This window comes from Cavia porcellus, unplaced genomic scaffold (genome assembly GCF_034190915.1).
Source record: "Cavia porcellus strain 051 isolate PalLab524CR breed Dunkin Hartley unplaced genomic scaffold, mCavPor4.1 scaffold_4, whole genome shotgun sequence".
NCBI classification, from domain to species: Eukaryota; Metazoa; Chordata; class Mammalia; order Rodentia; family Caviidae; genus Cavia; species Cavia porcellus.
Window position 1 is genome coordinate 21,916,048 of NW_026947487.1, and position 25,302 is coordinate 21,941,349.

The 25,302-nt window shown below is 35.6% G+C and overlaps 1 protein-coding gene across 10 annotated transcripts in view; it reads right to left on the reverse strand.

Annotated features, from left to right (window-relative positions):
* Positions 1 to 25,302, reverse strand: part of Klf12 (KLF transcription factor 12) — a 390,323-nt gene that overhangs the window by 210,405 nt on the left and 154,616 nt on the right. For 7 of the 10 annotated variants that reach the window (XM_063246843.1, XM_063246844.1, XM_063246835.1 and 4 more), the window contains one exon: positions 566 to 655. The exons of the other annotated variants lie outside the window; for them this stretch is intronic. Coding sequence is in view for 5 of the 7 variants with exons in the window: in XM_063246835.1 (XP_063102905.1) it covers positions 566 to 655 (90 nt within the window). In the remaining 2 variants the exon portion in view is untranslated. The remainder of the gene's footprint in view (positions 1 to 565; positions 656 to 25,302) is intronic. 10 annotated transcript variants of the gene reach the window in all.

The window sequence follows — 25,302 nt, forward strand, 5'->3', positions numbered from 1 at the left end:
AAATTAACTCATCAATTTGGTACATATTTCTAAGTAACCTTTCTCTTGCTTTCAGGCAAATTTCAGATTCATTGAACTCAATTTCATCAACCATTCCCTATTCCTCATGGAACTAAAAAAGGTAAATATGAATGTCAAAAGAAAAGCCCATTCAATACACATTAACATTCCCATATGTGTACTTAGAATGAACCATGCTACTTAACAATAAGATTATATTCCCATCTTATTTCTTAGTACATCTTCTTTGCTTCGGATTTTTACTAGCTTTTGAAAAATTCACCCATTTAAATATATAACAGTATAGTTCTTATAAGGTCATTATCTCTTCTAATTTCAACACATTATCCAAAGAGTTATATTCAAGCTTGTAATTGGGTGAGAATCAACTAAAATCTCAAATGATTTTTACTTGAGAGAAAAGTTTAGGCAATGGGGAAAAAAATAGGCAAGCAAACAAGCAAACTAACAAACAGAATTGTTTTGCAAGTCTTAGGATGGTCTGGATGTGAACCGCATGATGCGAAAGAGAAGGAGGTTGGCATCACTGTAAACTTCTGCTTACCCCTTGTTCAGATTCCAAAAGCTCTGTTTTGACTCTGACTGCCGGCATCCCATCAAGCATTAACATTCTGTTCTCAAAGGTGTTGGTATTCTGAGAATAAAAGAGAGGGGGCAGATTCAGCTGTAAAGCATCAAAAGAGGACATCTGGTAGAGTTTTCCTTCACTAGAGTACCCTGAGCATTGCTAACCTAATTCTTTAACAATGAAGTATAATTAAATGTGAATATCAGCATAACCAATTATCTCCCCAGTCTGAACTTTCATTTGAAGTAATGACCAAGAAGTTGAATTAATCAGGCTGATTCTTTGACCTCTGGGTTGGAGGTCAGACTGTAATAAACTGAAGTGTGGAAACCTTACATTAATTTATATGAGGCTGAAACAATTTATCACAGCTTCTCAACAGTACAAGGAACTACAAGGCAAGTTTCTCTCTTTCTTAGTTCTGGAGGTTGACTCTTATATAGACAATCATTAAAAAAAAGTTAGATAAAAAAAACCTATTCTCAAAACCTCAATAATTAAAAAGCAAGAAAATACAATTCTAGAGAAATTTAAGTTATACATGAAAGCAATTTTGATCAGATAAAAATTTCTTTTTTTTTTTTTTTTTTTTTTTTTATAAATAATGTTTTGTTTTTTTTGTTTTTTTTGGTTTTTTTTTTTGGTCTTTTTCGTTTTTATCGGTACCGGGGATCGAACTCACAACTGGCTGCTTGCAAGGCAGGCGCTTATGCCGCTGAGCTAAATCCCCAGCCCCTAGATAAAAATTTCTATATTATGAACCCCCCAAAATATACTTCAAAAACAGCCCCCATAATTGTAGATTAGGAATGATTTCTTAAAACCATAGCTACCCCCCCCCTTCTCATATATGTTGGGCTCGGTTTACCATCTCTTAAAAGGAAAACCTCATTTATATTGTAGCTCAATAGACTTTCAAACAACATTTATAAGAAGATTCAATCAAGCTTATTTTTTACTACTGCTCATTGCTTTAGAAATTTCCTGCAGTCAGTCATCTATGTAAGCAGTTAAACAATCCCACATCATTGCTTATTTAAGATCAAATCAAGCTGATATTTTAGAATGCATTTAGAGTGCCAACTTACGAACTAAAGTAAGGAAGTATTATGATTAAATTTGACTGAGTTTTTAGAATAGTTATTTTTGCTCAATTACAGAATATAACCAGGATGTTAAAGTGGTTTTAACCCAATGTAAAAAATTTTAGTTACTAAATATTTTAAGTATAGTTTAACAAAAAGTATAATTCCTGAACTTCGATTTTTTTTTTTTACAATTAAAAATTTCATTAGTACATGTTTATAATACGTAATGCTTACATTCATCCTGGGGAATTGGTACTCGGACATCACATATTCTAATTCTTTTCACCTTCCCACATCTACACACTGATACTTTTGCCTTTCATAAAGTTGCTTTTCCATAAAATAGTTAAACTCCCATTTCAATTATAAATTATATGATTTTATTACTAAATAATACCAACAGTGTGGTATAGTGAAGCTCCACTTGATTTTGCTTTTTAAGAAAAATCCATTTCTTGATTTTGCTTTTTAAGAAAAATATGAAATAAAACTTACAGGATCTCTAATAAATAACTGCTCAGAAGTCAGCTGCTCTGAGAAAGCAAGTTTATCCTAGATATCTAATAAATATTTTTTAAAAAGATTAATGCCACCTAAACTATTAGACAACCAAAAAGAAGAAAACACATTCATGTCCTTCTTTCCTTGAAAACTTGTATTTTCAAAATTGGAAGGACATTTTTTTCCTTAGGTGTTGCTTTTAAGTTGTCCTTATTTTTTATTTTATATTATTTTATTTTAGGGATTTTTGCATACCTTCTGCTCCTTACAGCAGAAGGAACTATGGTATTGCTGGTGAGCTCAGTTAATGTGTTCCAAACTTAAAATCCTTTCATCAAGGCCTGTGGTTGTTTACACATCGGGCACAGATCTCAAACCCTAATGTGTCACTTGCTTCCGTCCTTGGAAGCATCCAGCTTGGCATCGGACCAGCCCATCTCGGAAAGCCTTCCTGCAGCCAGCCAGCCCTCAGCTCCCCAGCCTCCCACAGCAGTTCCCAAAAGCTGCCTGAACAAAGCTTCCCATAGGCTGTCTGGTTGGTGGACAATGAAGGATGAGTTGAAACTGCTTCCTACCCTACAGGAGGTCCTGCCTAGATGAAAAAAGAAAAAAGATGCCTTCTAACGGAGGCCTAAGCAAAGGAGGAAAAAAGACAAAGAGCAATTCTGGACAGGCAGGTTTAATGAACTGTTAGAATCTGATTAGAGGCTAATGTCCCTTTTAGTGCTCTGTACCAATTTACAGCTGCTAGACTTTAACCATTTTCCCCACTGGCTGTGATAAACTCATTAGTTTTTAAAATGCGAGCTAACCAGAGTCTTTGAAGTTAAAAACTGATAAATCATGGAAACCTGGTTGGGTCTGTGTTCCATTTAGCACATCACTGCACTTTCAAATGTTTTATTAAATTTTTTCATTGTTGGCTGTGTATCATTCCACTCTGTTAGGGTCACAATATATATTTTAGTTTATGTAAAAGTGAAAAATTATGATTTTTTTTTTAAAAAAAGAAATCAGGTTTTCCCTGGAAATACAATTTTTTTGTTGTTGTTGTTTTTGTTTTTTTGTCTTTTTCGTTTTTATCGGTACCAGGGATCGAACTCACAACTGCCTGCTTGCAAGGCAGGCGCTTATGCTGCTGAACTAAATCCCCAGCCTGGAAATACAGTTTTACCTTCTACGATTTCCCAGGATCATCCACAGGCACAACTAAAGTAAATACAGTACCATAAGTAACAGTATTTACAGCTAGGGAACCAATCTCAATTGTTAAACTATTTCAATGCATGCAGATAACTTTTCATTGTAAATTACTGTATATACGAAGCACATTAATATGTGCATTCCTCATTCTAAGCTTCTCTAGTACATAGACTAAGCACTAAACATCACAGTGTGCTCAAATCACAAGGGAAAGTGTACAGTTTCTAATTATACAGTACTGCAGGTACAGTCCTTGGAACAAAATATTAATAGATTTATCTCACTAAACTCAAGACACATATAATCTCAGGTGACTTTAAATATGTGATAGGTTCTAATAAAAGAAACTGCTGTCAAACATATCTTGCTATAATCTTAATCAAAAGACATTTGCTGTAGAATCAATAGAATAACTAGCCCTCAAGGGGTAAATAAAATTATATAATCATCAATTTTAGTGCCATGGTACATTTTGTACATTTATGGCATAAACTTTCAATCATAAACACATGATACTCAGAATTATAATGTGTAATGTGCATTATATACACATCTGCACACACGTGTACAAGCTACTTGTTTTCTATGAGTGAATTTTATCACTTAATGTAAAATTTATTATAGGATTTGTTAGCTGGCTAATGATCGATGCCACGTACACTGAATGAGAACAGAGCTCTATATAGTCCTTACTTTCCAAATAACATATGGCAACATAGTAGCAAACAAATAAATGGTTTTCACATTCCAAAATCATATAAAGTACAACAGCAATTGATTTCAACATATCAGAATTTCCAGAAATGCACCTGCTTCAAGGAAAAGGGACAGCTCTTCACTGACAGTAACGTCTAAATATATACAATGAGGGTGACATAATTTCATACAATAACAGTGACTTCCCAGGTCTACTATCTGCCCTCCTTTTTCTCTCCAGGAGAAAATCCAGGTCTTTTTCTCTCCCTTCTAACTGTGGGTCAGTGTGCAAAACTGGAATAAAAAACTAGCCAGTGAATATTCTCTAAGCCAAAAAATGTTTTCTGGTGTTTGTTTTACTCTCTGTAGGTACAGAGCATATTTACTTGTGTATGTATCAACTTAAATCTTCATGATCAGTGACAAGTGATCCCATGTCCATGTTATATTAAACAGTGGTGTACGGAATACAGAAGTGGTTCAGCATTCACTGAATCAAGTTCCTGAGGCACTTGCATGGCAGACTCTTAAGCTTTATAATGCCAGTACATCAAAGAGCTCAAAGGGACATCCTGTAGGAAAAAGCAACAGAACCACCTGACAGATAATTAAGACTTTTTAGAGAAGTCATATCATTCTTGTTTGGCTAATCTCTACCATAGCAACAATAAAAACACGTCAAACAGTGGCTAATTTTTTAAAGAGGTGCCAGATCAACCAACAGGCTAACAACTAACTATACAAAATGTGTGCTGAAATAAAAGACAATCAGTGAAATCCTCTGCATAAAGGGCTACCAAACCTAATCCTGCTGGATAAAGAAATATCAAATCTAACACACTAGAATGATGCTTATGTAACAATTCTAGTTACCTACTGCTATATGACAAATCATATAGTGGCATAGAACAAATCATTTTTATTACCATCTTGCAAACATAATAACTCATGTTTGCATAGTTGCATGTGTCCAGATACTTATTGTGCATCTGTTTTGTATACAGATACTCATTTAATTCTCACAGAAATCCAAGAAGTTGACGCCACTATTACAAGAAATTAAAGCATCTGAGAGAAAAGGAAGTTAAGTTGCCCAAGGACACACAATTAGTAGGTAGCACAGCTCTGTTCAAAACTCAATGCATCTGACCCCAGATTTTACTCTTTAACAACTACACTCAATCTACGTTCCTCTCTTCCTATCAATATGTACCCCACACATAAAAATAGGAAAAATAAGGGCACTTTATGAAGGTCGCACGTAATCTAGGTAACAGTTCTTTCCAGGGCTTCACTCACTTAGCTATGGGGCTAAATGTGAAATTTCTGGTCACCGGTGATTATCAATATTTTAGGGAATAGTAGTATTAAGTCAAACCAACCTCCAGTTTCCAAGCTATTTCACCTTTTTCTCATTAAATCAAGTTTTCAATATATTTTTAACTTAATGAGATTATATGTTTCTATCCTAGAAGTGTCTCACAATTAATTCCTCAAGTCAGTTTGTTCATTCTGACTTCACCATCCAGAAAATCTACCATAGTCTCATCTGCTATGCTTTGTTTTGAAAATATTCACATCTTTGATTGCTAGTTCAGTATTTTCTTTTTTTTTTTTTTTTTTTTTTTTTTTTGTCTTTTTCGTTTTTTACCGGTACCAGGGATCGAACTCACGACTGCCTGCTTGCAAGGCAGGCGCTTATGCCGCTGAGCTAAATCCCCAGCCCCTTGAAATAGTAATTTAATCTACTACACTTTACACTTAAGGATCTGTGCATTTGGGCATTATATTTTAAATAATTGTGAAGATTAAGTGTAAAAGTTATTTTCCTATGCTCACAGTTCCTTGGTAATTCAGTTTTACAGAGGAAACATGAATAATCAAAGTACCTGAAATGGTACAAAAGAAATATCACTTCAATCAGAGACTTTGCCATTTTAACCAAGTCTGTCATCTTTCATTCCTTTGCAGATCAGGAGAAGGACTATCATATTACCAGCCATATTTTACAGAACTAAGAGCCAAAACTACAGTGCTCTCTGCACCCTACCTGTAAGATTCTCAATTAAGTCTTGGTCATGGTTCCAGTGATCCATATGTACATTACTCCGAAGTATTTGTCTTCAGTCTTAATAAAACCTTCCCATAAAAATCTCACACTGAAATACATGCAACAGGGCCGGGAGTTTAAGTCAGTGCACAATTGCCTGCCTGGTCAGCGTGAGGTCGTGAATTTGATCCCTGGTTCCCAAAAACACACATAGAGACACACACAACAGTCTTTCCCCACAGGACAATGTGTTCTATCCTATCTTACAGACCCCCTTCCTAGGTATACATGTGATCACAGAAACCTGGGCTGAAAGGACCAATGCAGGAGAAAGGCTCCACATCACATGCTTAGGACAAACTCTTGCAACACAATGACAGTATGACCTTCAAGCTTCCTAATTATAAAAAAAAAAAAAGGAACAATAACATTTTTGAGCACTTATATGCCAGATGTTGTTTCATGTGCTTTGTATTCACTACATCATGCATTTATGCCCATACTGACTCATCTGAAACACAACTAACTGGTCAGGCACTCTTCCGGCTACTTAGGATAGAACCATGAAAAACAAAGTTTTGAGAGGTATCATTCTAGTCATTTAATTCCCCAAACTTTTTTTTTACTACAGTATGTCCATGGTAGAAAAGAAAACTATTAAGGTTGAGAGATTAAACCCTCTGCCTAAAATTATGAAAATGATAATCAGTCTAATCCTAAAACAAACTTTTTTTTACTGGTAGCAGGGACGGAGCTCCTTGACACTGCCACAAAGCCTTCCTATGGTGGGAACTGTGCCAGCTACCCTGGTGAATGAGCTACAGCTGCTCACTTCACAGCAGGCTGAGTGAGAGTTACATGCAAAAGCAACTGGACCATGTGTACACCAGTGGGAAAGAGCACCAACTTCACAGAAGGCCTTAGTCTTCCCTAGAGCAGGAGCCTCTAACATGTACCCATTCCCTTCCCTACCATCCCATTTAACTATTCTGTTTAGCTATATCTTGACTGTGTTAAAAGTGTTCCCACCACCAGGGTTGTGAATATTCTACACCACTGTAGCATTCATACTCTAGAATATAAATGACAGGAAGCGCTGATTTATCTTTCTGTTCCTAACAGTCTTCCTAGCTCTAGACTTCAAACTGTGAAACACAATGTATGTTCCAAGAATTTGTTAGGCTACTGAAAGAAAAATGTAGACAAATGAAAGATCAATTTATTCTTCCAGTTCTAGGATAGATATAGTCAAAATCTTAAGACCTATGAAATTCTCCATAAAAGAATTATTTATAGAAGAACTTGGTATGGCTAGAATGTTTCATTCATTGGAGGCGTAACTGATCAGAACAGAAACGTAACCTGGTGTCAAGTCATGAAGGGGCTTATAAGTTAGGTAACTCATTGATTTAAGAAAAAAATCTCTAATGCTGTGTGTTATTTGCCAGGGGGAGAAATGAACCAGACAGCTCCTTAAAATAAGCTGGGGTTGGGGGACAATGCGTTGACCATGATAGGAGGTGAAGGTCATGAAAGCTTACTTAGCAAAAGCTACTGCTTTCTACTTTTATAAAGACTTAGTACTGAAAATAATGTGGAAGATGGCTTATAAAGATGTAGGACACAATACTGCAGGGAGGGCAGCCCCTGCCCAAGGGAGACTAAGGCCTCAAGGGGCAGCGGCGACGAACAGAAGAAAAAATACCTGGGAGAGCACATGGAAGACTGATCAGCCTTCGGGAAGGAGGAGGGACAGGATGTATGGTGGCAAAACAGAGCAGCAGGAACAGCATTCGTGTTTCTAGATTTTACTCTGAGGTTGAGGCAAAAAAATCTATGTTATTTATTCCTCAGTCCCGCAAAAAGTTCACTCAGAAATAGGTAGATATTTGCATACTGTTTACCTTGCTGTGCTCATTTCCTCTTAAGATGTGTAGGTTTCAACAGAAACTAAAAAAAGTTTAAGTTGTGTAAGTTGTGTAAACCAATTCTCTTAGTTAGCCACATTATTTTAAAACTATGTCTGTTTTTACTACCATATTTCAGGAAATTTACCAACTCTACAGGCAGTCATAGATATCAAAACTGAAAAACTGATTATTTACCAAAGCAGAGGTTTGAATGCTGTGCATTAACAGTCATCAGTCATTTGCCTTTATGAAGAGTCATTTGTACAAAATGAAAAGAACATCCAGAATAATGAATGGAGTAAGTAATAAAATAGCATCTCTGGTCTTTTGTGGCTAGAGAAAATGAAGATTACTATCACGAACGGAGTCATTCATTTTCTGTAGGGAAAAAGGAAATGATTATTGACCTGTGTATCCACCTTTCCTTGTCTACAATAATGTCAAGTGGCTCCATTTCAAAACCAAAATAGATTAACTTTCTAAAACATGAGCTGCTGAATATGTGTCTCCTCCACAGATTGAAGAAAAAAAAAAAAACTCAAGATTTGAGAAGTTAAAAAAAGTTATGGGAGTAATAAAAATCCATGTTACGTTGTTACAAATTATGACTATTCTAATAAAAACAAAAAAAGAATAAACAACCTTATAGTTTTCCTCAGTGATCAGAATGTGTAAACTGCTAACCAAGTAAACAAGGATTTATTGGTTTCTTTAAAAATCCATGTTCACTGCCTTTTTGTATGTCAGATTTAATCCTTTAATTAAGATTCAGTACCATCCCTGTTGATTTCTAGAAAAAAAAAAAAGATTCAGTACCAAATATGTAATTTTATCATCCTTGAAAGCCCTAAGCAATGACCTTCATTTTTCTTTTCACCCAAGGTTTATCAAAGCATGTAAAAGGTTATGTAGTATGCTGTCATTAAAAGTTATAAGAAAAGCAGTTAAAATGAAAAGAGTGTATCAATAATAACTAAGGTGCAACAGTATTTGCAACCCCCCAAAAATAAAACCCGACACACAATAACCATGTCCTTCCTCTCTCCACTGCATACACTGCAGAAAGATGCTAGTTCCTGACCAACAAATAAACAAATGCACAAAAACTGTAACCTGTGAACTTCCATCTCTAGCTATGATTCTGCCAGATTCTCAAAACTCTTCTCAGTAGTTATTACAAAAGATTTATGTATAATTCACACACAGTGTTCTCTAGACATTTTTACTGAGAATGCCATTAAACACTTACTTTTATTATTGTATTCCTGAAATTGGCCTCAATAATTCTACCTCATCATCTACCTTTGAAAAGCATTCTTTCTTCTGGGCCTACACTGTCTCTATTCATCCATTACTGTGTACCACTCTGCACTTGGAGTGTGCGACGGGTGCCTGGAGAGTCCTGCCCTTCTTCAGATTCTACTTTTCCATAACCCATTTCATACAATTTTCAATGATTTCAAAGAGAGAATGCATATGTACTGTTTAGCATGTACTCAGTTTTTATAAATGTTAGTAGATGGTATTTTTAAAAGTATAATTACTCATAGAAGTCAGTCTTATCTCATACATTCTTCCCAAATTGATGGGGCCCTAATCTGGTTCTGCCTCTTGGCAGAACTCACTGGGTTTTATGTATCAGATTCTCTAATATGAATTACTCTATAAACAGAATGAAAATGTTACACTTTTTGAGAGGAAAAACCTGGTGACAGGAATTGATGAAAGAACGACCTATGATGGGTCTGTCTGTGCCTGTCTCCTGTAAACAGTAGCAGTGAACTGTTTCATCTGTTTAATTAGCTAGGGTCTAAGGAAGACACCTAATGTTTACTGTCTACTAAAACAAACATGAGCCAGGTGAGATGGTGCACACCTGTAAACCCACCCTCAGGAGGATGAGGCAGGAGGATCTCTCCAAATTCAAGGCCAATACAGGTTACACAGTGAGTTCAAAGACAAACATTCTGTCTCAAAAAACCAAAACAAAGAAACAAACAAACAAAGACAAGCATGTAGTGTCTAATAGCCCATTTTTACCAATCAAATGCTAGATTTGAAGCCGTGCTAAATAAAAAGGTATTAGTTCTCCTTCACATGTTCCCAGATTATGCTCTGTTTAAAAAAATGCTATTACTGCTTCAATATATCTGACAAATACATTATTGGAGAAGTTGCCAGCAAAGCGTTCTGTAACTTAAGCTTACAACTTTCTAAAAAATTTGTGAAAAAATTTCAAAATCATTTGAGGAAGACAAAAGAATACACAGAATATAAATAAATGCAAGCTGCTAAAACTAAAATTAGCCTGCACGTAGGGCAAGAAGAGGTCACTAACACTTCCCTGCATGACACACACTGCTCCCAACAGGCAGATGACGTGTTTTCCCCACCCTCCTTCTCCACGTCTCACACAGCCTTTCTATTCTTTCCTGGAATTTTTAGAGTATGGGATTGGGGGATATGCATGGCACATGCACATAAATAAATTCAACCTACAGTTATGCTTCCTTTTATGAGTACTTCTGAAATTCTAAAATATAACACAATGAAACTCAGTAAAGAAACAAAACTCACTGGACAGAAATTTAGAATATAATTTTTTAATGAAGGAATTCTGTAACTGTTCAGTGTTTATTGAGGCTTTGTTACTTCCTGACAATCTCTTAATAAACCTGACTCCTAAAAATAGAAACTGAGTAATTTCGCATCTGCATAACTTACTACATCCAGGAAATTCCTACTGCCTTCATAGGTTACTTGATACTCAACATGGTTAAAATGAATATACATAAAAGTAGACTTTCAGTGGGCCAGAGGACTGATAAATATGCTCTGCCTTAGAAGTCCATGGCCGGCCGTAACTCAGATTTCTTTTACTCTAGAACGTCTGCGCTGTGGACATTTCCACCACATAACGGGGAGTCGTCTCATGCACCCCGCCTTCTACCACTAAAGCCCCTCAGCTGCAGCAATCAAAAACATCTACAGAAATTGCCAAATATTGGGGAATGGAGACAGAAGTATCCTGAATTACTGCTTTATATTATGAACTCTTTCAGAAAGAACCTTAATTTTATATTGAATTATGCTGTTAATAAAACAGAATACATGGTGCCTGCAAATTAAGTCCCTGATATAAAGAATATTTATAGTCAATTTTGGAAAATACACTGCCAAGAAATTAGTAATATTTTATTTGATTTTACCTTATTTGAATTCCTTTACCCTCGCTGCATACCAAAATTCCTACTAAACACAAGAAGGATTTCAGAAAAGACCTGTGAGTGTGCTCATTAGTTCAAGCATGGAAACTGACAAAAATCTACAGGGATTTCAGGGTTAACACAGCACTCGGGAGAAATTTAGTCACAGTCTTAGACATGGCTGATAAAAATCAACCAAACTAGCCTCAGAAAACACACAAAAAGAAAACTATATTTTTTTTCTTTTTATTTTTCCTTTTTCTTTGTCATTTTTTTTTTTTTTTTTTTGGTTGTTGTCAAACTCACGATCTCATACTTGCCAAGCAGTCACTTAAGGCCGCTCAGCTAAACCCCTAACCCAAGAAAACTGTAATTATCTAAACATACACAGTAACTCACACTTTCAGTACAGAACTAGAAGATGCTGTTTTCAACTGTGGTTCTACATCTGAGTTGCTCAAGGAAATTATGATAATTTGTGTTTCTTTACAGAAATAAGGATGGCTCCTGTATGAAGGACAAAGTACATCATAATATGAATTTGTGAAATATGAACCTGTTTATATTATTAATAATTTTGTTAGAAATGTTATTTTTAATAAAGTAACATTAAAAAATCAGTGTATCATTGTGATTTATCTCATCCCCATGAACTAAAAAGATACCACAGAGTGTATAATTCAAGTTTCTAAAGAAAACATCTAAAGTTAAAAGTGTTTTCTTACAAAAAACAAACAAACAAAAAAAATGAACCGGGGTGTGGTGGTGCACTCCTTTAATCCCAGCACTCTGGGATGTTGAGGCAGAAGGATAGCAAGTTTGAACCTGGTATGTGAAATTTAAGGTCACTCACCAAGACACTATCTCACTCTTAGTTTAGTAAAAAGCTAAAAATAAACTTTTAAAATATGGGGCTGAGGATGTATCTCAGTGCAAAGGCCCTGAGTTCAATCTTAAGCACAACAGAAAATTAAACCAAATACAAAATGTGCAAGATCATAACACAAGAAACAATTTTAATTTTGAATCTTAGGAGATCTATGAGCTGATTCATAAAAATAAAAGAAGATATTAGTTTCGGAAGGTTGAGAACACACTGAAAAGGCAAACCCCAAATTGACTTCTAACACTCTGTGAAGTATCTCTACAGACCTATGCTGTCTCGGTAGCTACTAATTAGTAGCTGTGGAGCAGTTAAAAATGACTATTCCAAATCTAAAAGTGCTTTATATGGGCATTGCCCACTGAATTTTGAAGACTTAGCATAAAAAAAGGCAACTTAGAATGTTTCATTAATTTCAAATTACATATTGAAATGTTTTTTGTTATGAGGGGTTAAACATTAACTTTTTAAGCTTTGCTAATGTTTACCAGGAAACATTAAAAATCATTACTTTTTATTGTCTACTAGAAAATTTAAAATTACTTATTTGGATTATATTGTGCCTTTTGGTCAAAGTTGCTCTGCACTATCACTTTAGCAGATCTGAAACTGAATTAGTACCATGATCTTCCCTACAGCTGCCCACACAATCCTGAAAACTGGAAACAAAATGGAAACTGTTTAAAGCCGTAAAATTATAGGAGCACCCCTGACTGGCAGTACTGAGGAATGTCAAAAATCCTCAATGCATGACATCAGTTCCAAACAATAAAGAATTTAGTTGTATTTCTACTGAAAAACAACAGGCAAGTGATCTCATCTGTCAATCAGATCTCGGCATCTAATTCCTGAAATCCAGCTTTGCATTGTCAGCAATGATTTCTTCTTCTCAATATTCAGAACTACACTCTAACGTCCCTCAACATTTCCAAATGCACATGCTGTGGGCACGGCATACTCACCAAACCTAAACCATGTGCAGTATCTCTGAACTTCAAAACTTTTGAAAGTGTTTGTTTGTTTGTTTGTTTGACTGGTACCAGGGATTGAACTCACGACTGCATGCTTGCAAGGCAGGAGCTTATGCCCCTGAGCTAAATCCTAGGCCCAAAACTCTTGAAAGTTTTTAAATCATTTTTTAAATAAAAGAAAGCAAGCAAGATCTTGTTCTGTTTCATGAATTTTCCTCAAGGAATGACATCACATTCAGTCATTTTTCCAGGCTAGCAAACTTTCCCTTACCACACTATACAGAATGAGCTACCAGAACAGTCATCACTACTCTGATTAGTCTTTGATCCATCTGTGATAGTCCTGCTACCACTCTTTTCCTGGCCCACTGCCAACACATCTTGTGTGAGGGAAGACTTACTGTTCTGTATCTAAAATTCAACTTGTTTTGACAGTAGCACAAGGAAAACCTGGCAATCTTTCCTGCCAGGTAAAATGTCAGGTCAAAGAGAAAACTTAGGTAAAAATGTGGCTGTATTTTTTAGAACACAGAATTAGTCATATTTCTGTTACTTTAAAATAATGCCTTAAAGAAGAAAGGAAGGGCCAGAGATTTAGCTCAGCAGCGTAAGCACCTGCCTAGCAAGCACAAGGTCATGAGTTCAATCCCCCACCCCTGTACCAAATAAATAAATAAATAAATAAATAAATAAGGTTTAAAAAAAAAAAGAACTGTAGGACTTCAAAAAAAAATTCAAATAAAATTACATATATTCAATATAGGGGCCAACACAATGTACACTGATTATTTCTGATTCTTGTTTTGACATCTCTTATACTTTTACAAATTCCATATATAGCTATATAATTAAAAGAAATATTTGACAGTTCAAAATTTGAGGTAAAAAAGAGCTAAGCAAGCTAAAAGAAAAAAGAAATGATCAGTACAGAAATGAAATGATCTCCAACCTGGAAAGTACAGAGGCACTCAAACATTTTTTTGTTACAATGAAATTTTAACAAATACCAATCTAAAAAAGCAGGAGAAAGTTAAGGATTTACCTTAGTAGTAGAGTTTATGCCTGGCACGTAGAAGACCCTAGTTTCAATCTCCAGCATCACCGAAAAAAAACAGATGAAACTGGAAGACTTTATTGTCTAAAATACATTTTAACTGATGCACAAAATCCTATATTGCTTAACACAGCATCAGCGGAGATACGTATTACATTGTCATTTAATGATATAATCTTCTTTTATGTTCTAGGGAATTCCATGACAATAAACAGATATGCTATATACTACTATTCTGTACTATCCAGCATCCTGAGAAAAAGCAAACGTGTAAGTGTATGAAATACCGCCCTCCCAAACACAGGGATAGCCAATGACTGTATTTCAAAATATTTTAGTCATATGGAAAAATCAATCTTTTCTGTTCTTTTCTGGGAAAGCATAAAGGAGCAATAAGATTTACACTAATTAACTTTTTTTGAACAAAATATACTATCTTATAGTTATCACAATTAGACTCGCTAGCCTTTGTGCAGATACCGCACTCTCCTGGGCCTTTCATCATTAAGCTACATTCTCGGGTTATATAACAATATTGGAAATGTTGTATGAAAGAATTCCTAGAGAGTTACTGTGAACAGAACTGAGTTCTTGCCAATAATACATTTTTGGAAGAACTAAAATTATCCTCTGGGGCTTCCAGTTTCCTGTCCAGCATATAAAAAGCTTGTAAGCCACAATTAAGTTCTAACAATAACCAAAAAAATGGAATGAACTGAAAAATCAACAATTCTTCTTAAATGCAAAGAAGTAAAGTCATAGGGTAAACCCTGCCCCCGAGAGAGAAAAATGGGAGGTCACAGGAAAAGCTGACTTTGGAATCAGTGTTAGGCAATAAAATCAGAGTGTAAGTGGTAAACTGCTGTATGTAGATAACTCTGAGTTAAGAACTTCAGGAGACTCCCCACATTCTCATAGTGAAATTTCCAGTCTTTTTAAAAGAAAAGCCTCATGTTTCATAAAACGAAAACAATTTGGAATAATCTACTTAAGGCAAAAGACCTAAGGAGACACCCCATCAAAGATTTCACAGAAAGTGTGTAAAAAACTCTCAACACGTCTTAAGAATTGCAGGGGCTGGAGATTTAGCTCAGCGGCATAAGCGCCTGCCTTGCAAGCAGGCAGTCGTGAGTTTGATCCCCGGTACTGATAAAAAGGAAAAAGACAAAAAAAAAAAAAATTGCAAATCAGAATAACACTCTACACAGTTACTAGCAAGTCAAATCTAGAACAACGACAACACCAAATGCTGACAAAGACGCAGAGCTACAAGAATTCTCATTTGTTGCTGGTGGACATGCAAAATGGTGCTGTCATTCTGGAAGATAAGTGGGCAATTTCTTACAAAACTTAACAATACATTTTTTTATCACAGAACCCCTTATCATTCTTCTTGGAATTCATCCAAAGAAGTTAAAGATTTGTTTGTACAAAATGTTTATGGCAGCATCAATTGTAACTGCCAAAACATGACAGCAATCAAGATGTCTTTCAGTAAGCAATTGAATAAACTATGGTATACGACAATGAAATACTATTCAGCCTTAAAAAGCAATAAACTGTCAAGCCATGAAAAGACATGGAGGAAACTAATATGCATATTACAGAAAGAAACCAATATGGAAGGGCTACATAATGTATGATGCCAAGCATATAAAATTCTGTAAAAGACAAAACTATGGATACTGGAAAACCATCAGGGATTAGCAGCTGTTAAGAGAAGGGTGAACAGGAAGAGCTAAAAGGATAAGGTAAATTATTCTACATACTATGAAAATGGATACATTGGGTAATAACCCAATTCTCAAAACCCATACAATATTAAACAAGATTAATCCTAAAACAAACTACAAATTTTGGATGATAATGGTATGTAAATTTATGAATTATAAAAACCATACCATTATCTTGTGTGTTTCTATAATAGGAAAGTTATGCATGTGAGGTACAGAGAAGAGTCCAGTGAACTCAGTACTTTCTGCTCAATTCTGTTTTGAATCTAAAACTCCTCTAACAAGTTATTGCTTTAAAAAATACTTATAAATGTAATTACAAATTCCACCATAAAAAATCCAAAATAAAAAGGCTAAATTCTGTACATCAACCTCCCCAAAATGCAATTAAATAATAAATGAGAAATTTAATACTACAATTCTTACTGCATTCAGAGAATACTGAAATAGTTTCTAAAAGTAATCACATACTGCCAAAACTAGAGCACTATCCAACATAGCAAGGTGCTGTTAAGAATTTCAAAGAAGGGGCTGGGGATTTAGCTCAGCGCCATAAGCACCTGCCTTGCAAGCAGGCAGTCGTGAGTTCGATCCCTGGTACCGATAAAAACGAAAAAGACAAAAAAAAAAAAAAAAAAAAAGAATTTCAAAGAAACAGACTTCTCACCTACACTATTTCATATTATTAAATCTTATTTACAGTAGAAATTCAAATGTAATTTTATTACTCTACATTAATTTTAAACATTTTGTCAAGACCAATTGATGAGATTGGCTAATAATATTAACTACTAAGCCACATATATCATTCTGCATTTAATTATTTTTTTCCTGGCCCTCAACTAATCTTAACTTTTCAATCTGCTTCCAATTTTAGAGTGGAGTACATACACACGAAAAAATAATTTTTTAAGTTATAATAGGTTTTACTAGAGCTAGAAAATAGGACAAGTTATTCAGTAATGCTCTTGGAATACTTATTTCTATCAATTATGTTTTAAGCTAAATAGTGTTCAGCAAAATAATTCAATTTTTCTACATGAAAAAGTCTTCTGCTAATTTAGTACTTACGTATTATGCTTTAAGTGTTCAATTGGACAGAATGATTTCATATTTAGATAAAATAAGTTGTCAAGCAGAAGCAAAAGTATCAATATACTTATCTCCATATAATTTCATGATAAAACATTCTGCTTATATTTCTACAAGCCATTAATTTTTAAATAAGAAACCATGATAATTCAGATGCTCAAATCTAGTTCTCTGTTTCAAAAATGCAAAAAGAAATGGCAAGAAGATCCACTCCTCAATGACAAACGGAAGGAAAATCTGTGACTACGAGCTTATGAAGGAGAACCTAGCACCAACTGTGTTTCAAGTTCAAGGTATGCGCATATTTTTACAATTTTAATTACCAGTGAAACTAAAGGCCCTGACTGAGCCTTCCTAAGGTACTATTGCAAATGTCTAATACGCAGCTTTATACTATGTAAACTCCTCAAACAGTAGACAATGAGAAAATGATCTGTGCCACTGTCACTGAATCTTTCATGGGAAATTAGGTACCCAGTACTTTTTCATATCTATGTAAACTATAGCCAAGGATGAAAAGATGCAGAGATGCAAAGATTTCATAAGAAAACACAAATACTAATAATCAGGTCAACACAACAATGAACTTCTTAACGACTGCTACCCAGGGTAATGGGCATAAAGAGGGAAAAGATAGTGTACAATTTCATAAACACTTCTAGAATCTTAAGTCACCCTAGCATTATATATTGCTTTAAAAAGCTTTTGCAATTTCCAAGTTCTCACAATATGGTATCAAAGTAAACTGCAACAGACAAACAAAGAATGCTTTGACATACTAGAGCTGATCTGAACCTAGCATGTAATATGCCAAGACAACAAAAGGCCAAAAACAAGTCTGTGAGCCATGCTTCCCAGTGTTTCACAATATCCATTGCACAGACAGGGCCATGGCTCTACTGCATAGAAGAACGAAGGATAAAGCCAGCCCCGGGGAAGGAAGACCCAAGGGGCTGTTACTTATGGTGCCCTTGCAATGCATACGATACACCATACCAGTGAAAAGGTTTTACCTTAAGATACAATGTCCTTAGCATACTACATTACACCCAAAAAAAAAAAGTGCTGTGAATCAAAGTATTGCATTGTAGTTAAAACTCTGTATATTAACAGATAAATGCAGCTACCATTTAAAGTCATTTTCCCAAGACAATTCATTTTTCAAATATTTATTTCAGATGAAAGACTGCAAGGGAAACATTGTAATCAAGTTCCCATAAGAAATATTTTATTCCAAACATACACATTTTTTTAAATTTTTAAATTTATTTTTGTCTTTTTTTTGGTACTGGGGAATCGAACTCACAACTTTGTGCTTGCCAGGGAGGCGCTTACACCACTGAGCTAAATCCCCAGCCCACACATTATTGTTGATGGCCCATTTCTTCATTGTTCTCCAAAACCTGGAAGCAGTCTTAGTTTCATCTTTCTGTTACAAGGATTCTAGTCTCTGATTCAATACAGTCTTATCCACAAAGAGTGATGAGATCAAGTCTGACAGATGGGGACTCCAATGTAGAGCACTCAGAGACTTTGAACTTGCATCTGCATCCCACTGTGCACAGTCCACTAAGGAACTATGTGAAGGCCACGGCAATAGAAAATGTGGAAAACATTCGCAAACATAACTGTAGATTGCGCCAAAACTCCTTTGCATTTTTCACCATCTTTTATCTTTGCAAAAGTGAACATATTCAATTTTTCCATTCTTACCAAAAGGCATGAGGCTTGTGGAATTTCATTATAGTTATTAAGTCCTCATTATAGCATGCTTTTCAAGCTAGGAAATGACCACATCATGCCAGTAAGCTAGCTCTTCCAAGCTATTCTGATATAGCTGTAATATAATTAAGAGCAGGTCACTCTTGTACTCTAGTGGGTTGAACTGTAAACTGTAGACAATTTGGCAGAAAATACCAATAGCCATAAAAATGCAAATGTCTTTGGTTCTAGAGATTACACCTCTTGGAATTTATCCTAAGGTAATAATTAAGGATGTGCAAAAGAATATTTATTTCTCTGCTGTTCGTAATTACTGAATCTTGGAAGCAACCTAAACTTCCAAAAATAGCATACTGGTTAAATAAATTATCCAAGACCCATAAAGTAAAATACCACAAATCATTATTTCAAAAAATGCAGAAATGTACCCAGTGACATGCATAGGATTATACTATATATTTATATTGTTAAATATAAAAATTAGAATACAGATGGAAATAAAGTCACTTCATTATTCTGTGTGCAGCTTTGCTATTCTTGTGTATTATGTTTGTAGAGGTTTCTCATGAGTATAATAAGTATGTACTATATTGATAAAGAGCAACTGTACATAGAAAAAAATAAACAGTGAAAGTTTAAAAAAAAGAAAAACAGAATGCCAAATAAAGGAAAGTATCTGAAAGAGGAAGGATTAGAAATGAGATTCAGAAAGGAGTCCTTACAAGTGTGATTGTGAGGCACTGAAATGTGCAGTCAAGAGAGGTCACAGAATCTCTTTACCTTAGGGATTTGTAAGAAAAGGGTAGCCAACTTTCATTTGAGGACAGCTTGAATGAAATTCTGACCTCCATGGCCTCTGGTAGCTCCACGTGCAAAATGACTGAGCCAAAGTACAATTTTCTCATACCGACACACAAAGTGTTCAGTTTCTTAGATTGCCCCCAATCCTCTACAATCCTTTGCCCTTTTCAGGAGAAAGTAACCCTAACATCACCCACCCAGCACTGAAACCCAATGACCCTCAATTTATTTACCCAGCAACTTTCCAGTGCACCACTCAGGAAATACTACGCAAAGTTAGTTACTCTTCTGCAATGCACAACTGATTACTGACTGGCTTTCCACATTAAAGAAAATTATAACTAATTTCAGCCACTTAAATACATCACCTGAGACAAAGAAAATGGTGCTACCTATTTAAAATCAGATATATACTTATCTGCAAATTTTATAGCAAAAACACATAAAATAACTAAAATAATTGTTGGGAATGGTTAAAGACAAAACTGTTCATTTCTTTCAAGTTCTTTTTCTTTAATAAGACCTGTATGCTTGTTATTTGATCTTTCCTGTGAACACAAGTGCAATGTTTTGCAAGACCATAATTTTTGCATTTTATACTGGAAATCATTTTTCTTGGAAGAAAACAGAGACTGGGTGAGTCAGCAGAGTTAAACTAAGAATTATTAGTGAAAGCAGGTTTACAGCAGTTCCCAAAACTGAAAACATTAGTTTGAATCAGTGAATAGTTCAAATAATGCCAAGATAAAAGAGTTGACCAGGCAAAAAACAGAAATTGCCGGGAATTTAGCTCAGCGCATAAGCAGCTGCCTGGCAAACATGAGGCTGTGAGTTCGAAACCCCAGAAATTATACATGGTGATGTTCCAAGCCCAAAGAATACAATGAATGATGGTAATGGGCAGTTAACAGAAGTTATCTTTTTTGGGGTTAGCTATCTGTGCCCTCAAATCTCATATGAGTAGACAGACCAGAACAAAATATAATCAAATTAAACAGAGCAACTACTGTGGCTTTTAAATTCTGATACACTTATAACAATGTCCTCTGCCTTCCTTTTTTAGGCAGTTCCTCCCCATTCCCCTTCTCAGGCTGCTTTGTGTATTTTGGGTCCCACTAGCTCCTATAGTTTTTAGACTAGGGGGTCAACCTGTTATCTATGTGAGTGTTGCTGAACTGTTTATTTTTCTGAAATTCTGTATTATTTCTACCCTTTTTGTTTTGTGGGGTTTTTTTTTCCTCAAGAAATAAATAAATAAATAAATAAACAAACAAACAGAAGTTATCTACTGGTTGAAGTTATCTTTCCAGTTCCAAAGCAAAGTCAAGTCTTCAATAAAAGCCATCCCTGCCGAGATGTTCATGCCTTCCATGAAGAAGGAACCTTAACTGTCAGCTTTGTAAGGCAGGCATCTGACACAGGTAAGGCTATGCAACACTTAAGGATTATGACGCTTTGCTCCAAACAGCTCAGTCTTGTTGTTCTAATAGAATAGTGACCTGGGTAGGACATTGCTCTGAAACAGGCATTGTTTTGCCATAGGTAGTATGTGAGAGGATGCTCTGAAAATAATAATAATATAATAATATAATATAATAATAATATAATGAAACAAGTGACCTGCCCATAGAAAAGGTTTGTTCCTTTTTCAATATACTTCACTTAAATAGTATTCTAAGGATGTTGTGTTCTAAAGTTAATTTTTGGACAGGTGAGGGGTTCTTTCCATTGCAAATTTAAAATATTACATTGAGCACTTAGGAACAGTACTGATATACTTTACATAGACGGTAAAGGACATAAGCTAATTTTCTTGATGACTCAGACTCTTAATCAGGACCACCAATGACCAAGGAATGCTGCACAGAGATAACTTCAGGGTCCACTGAAGTGTGTCTATGCTAAACGAGCTGAAGCTGCAGTGCTTCCTGTTTTTACACCTGTATGTTACAGCCTGGCAGGGTGTCAGTCCTCACTCAGTATTGTGAGGATCTTTTCATCAATGTTCCTCTTCTGTAAGGTGGAACAGAAAGAGCAGCGTATGAAGAGTGATCCAAATGCACAGTGAATGTTTAAAATATTATTACAGTAAAAAGCACATTATGATTAATTCCCCTCAAAAGGATCCTTCTCACTTCAAACACACCTCATTGTTCTTGCCACTTTCAGAAGTGAAGTACTCTTTCATGAGTGTCTTTATGAGCTAGGGTCAAAACTAAGATCAGTGTTGTTGCCGAGTACCCTGTAATGGAAAGGTAGGCTTATAAAAACAGTAGGGTGTGTCCTCAACCACAACATTCATTGGGTCTGGCACCACGTGACTCTTCTCCCCAGTCAAAATGACCATGAAAGATAACATTTTGAATTGCTTCGGGATACTGGGGAGGCCATGAAATGTCAGCTAAAGGCACTTACTAAAAAGGATTTCCAGAACTGCTTCAAAAAGTGGTGAGGAGGAGAAGAGTGTATTCAAACTAAGGTAGAGTATTCTGGGGCAGATCAACGGCAATGTGTTAATGACTTTTTAATCATGTCTCATGTTATGAGTCCCTCAGATTTAGGTTAATATTTCTAGCAAAATGATCTTGGACATGTCATTTAACATCTTTAGAATTAAGACAAAGAATTTTTCAACTAGGTAGCTTTCAGGTTCTCTAAGTGCTATACACTCTCTCTTAAGCAACATGGCTTACACCTTTGCTATCTAGTTGTCATTCGTCCTTACTTATATGGTTACAGTGACGGATGGGATCCTAGATAGTCATCATTCCGTATAATAAAGATCCTGATAGTGACAGTTCACTATATTTTCATTTACCTCTACCTTATCTAATATTATGGATGTAAATCAGTGATTATGAGATACTGCTCTGTGTTGGACCACCTAAAAATATAATTCATATACCACAGCCTCACATTATGAATGTGAACAATCTGATTGTAAAATTAATGCTCTAATTTGAATTCAATGTTTGTTTCAGTTAAAGAGCTCCTTAAGAAACTCCACTAGAATACCATACTTGTGTAAAATATATAAAGTACAAATATATAGACAATATAGCTTCTGAAAAGAAAGAAATGTATTCATCTTTTATTTTTTGAAGTCCTAAATGGATGTTTTCCACCTACTTATTCCATAGCATCAACTGGAGCATGAAAATACCAAAATTGTCTCCATCTCTTCCTTCAATACACCTGTCCCTGGGAAAGTCAAGGCATGCTCAGTGCTGCAATGCCTTCTGCAGCTCTCTCCTGAGCTCTGGATTCCTTTGTACTATCCCCACCTCTACAGGATTTCACATAAACTACCCAGCACTCAAAAATATTTAATACCTTCTTTGTATATGTTCCAATTCCCCAAGATGACTGTCATTATTATGTTTTGTAAACATATACTAATTTTAATAAGAGAAACTACAAAAATCAATCTATGGCAACTATTCTCAAATTTTTCCACCATCCCAGAGCAGGAGGATACTAATTCAAGAGAAATGCTGGGCTGTGTCAGGGCCAGCACTCCTACTGTGAAGGAGGAGGCAAGAGAATGAAGTCCAGGAAACACAGATTCACATCTGTGAGGGGCCAGAACACCAGGCCTCGCTTCCTACATGGTTACTGTAAATGTGTATGAATAGGAACAAATTGAATATATGAAGATACAAAGGAAAAGGGGTTGTAAGTCCATGGCCTTAGGTGCCACATATGGTCGTCTTCTCGTTAGCCTACATCCAAGAGACCCACTTAGCCTGGGTTAGCTTTGCAACCTCACTTCTACTCTCCGCAGCAATGTGCAACCACAACAGTTTTTTATGCTCCCTCCTATATCTTACAGGGTATTTCATTTACCTAGGAGGAATACCCTTTCCTCCTTATTTAATTACAAAATTTCTACTCATCTTTCTTCAAATCCTGATTCAATTATAAGCCCATAAATGTTTCTTCTCTTCCACGCTAAAGAGTCATTTCTTCTATGAGACTGAAAACTGCTTTGGAGGCTAATGCTATGTACTATCTGACTTTGTGGCCACAGTCCCCAGCCTACTGCATGGCACAAAGCATATCTACATAAAACATGCCATATACTTGCACTGATCTCCCTACAACAGTATGCCATTCTCTCAATCTTCCTCACTTAGCTACCATCAAATCTCCTTTTAAATCAGTATATGGAGAAAAATGTTTTATTTATGTCATCTGCTGGACATGTACAAAATCTACAACTTCACTTAGCCAATTTTTGTTCTTAACATTCAACCTTCTTTCAGTTTCAGGCCTCACCTAATTCCAAACTTTATTAATCCCATAGAGCTTAATTAAGATAAAAAAATTTTGTTGCTAATTGAATGCCTGATGTTAGTGGCATAAGCAGAGCTTTTAGGTCCCCAATGTGATATATATTTGATGGATATGATATATATTTGATATATATTTGTACTACATTAAGTCAGTCAATCTTCCACAGATAACGCCTTACTTTTAGTGCTACACAGAGAGACACAGAAGGTACAATCTGATGAGGAGGATTTAAATAACAACAATACTTTTAGCTTGTGTGGTTAACTTAACTGTAATATGGAAGTAGCATCATTTGCTTCACAAGTAATTTTTCGATTAATCAAATGAGGAAATGTGGCACTATCTTAAATACAATGGAGCATTATACAAGTATTTTTAACCATCCTGTATCTTTAATAACAACAATATAAAGCTCAGTTGTACTGCCTTGTTTGCCTCATTTCCAATCTGAGTACAGAATTACCCTAAGAGTTCTGATTTTTTTCTCTGACATGGACCTAGGTGGGCTTCCTCTGTCACTATGGACAGACCGAGGAAGCTCATTAGTATCTATATGCTTCCAGGTAGGCGGGGCCAACTTCTGCCAATTCTAGCATATGTCAACTGGCTATACACAGGAGCACTCCAATGCTACCACATTCCCATACACACGCCCACTTCCACCCCCAAGAGGTAGCAGACTGTTGGACAACTTGGCGGCTAGCCTATGAAAATGTGGAAACACTGTAGAAACATTAGCCAAGACAGCACGTACTGGCAACTGAACCAAATGTTTAAGCTCTTAGATGTACCCGAATAAATAGTTTGTGTGTTCTAACAAATGTTTTCTTTGGAAAGCATTTCTCAGTGCAGATGCTGTCAGAAGTGCCCATTTTTAGTGGGTTAAATCAAGAACTAAAAATGGCCTAAGAGAGGGGGATTTTTTTAAAACGAAATTGCATAAATGGCAAAAAAAAAAAAAAGTTAATATTGACTAATGGAGGACATACTTGAAAAACAGGAAAGTTTTTAGTCGTATTCAAAGTTAAATTTTTACACTTTGTAAATGTTACAAAATTATAAATTTTGTAACAGTAATTCCAAGGAATGAGAAAGTTATCAGACCTTGATATGCTGTAAAATTCTGGGCAATTTTTAGAGATAGAGATACAGATATAGACATATCAATATAGGAAGTTACCAAAAACACCCCCAAGAATACAGACGTGCTCCATTTATATTCTTCGCTTGTTAGAGACTTTTAATAAGCAATCAGTCATGAACACATTTAAAAGTTTTTATGCTATGGGAAAGAGTTATCATGTAAACGACATACATGAACATCCTTACCAAAATAAACCATGCCACAAGAGATTAGAGAGAGCTTGTGACATCTCCTAGCTTCTAGAACAGGCACAGTAATGTCCTCTACAGTAATGTCCTCTAAGAGACCAAGCTATCCACCAATCCCTGTGCTTAGGCACTGACGTGATGCATACATCATTTATCTGGGCTGCAACATCCTTTC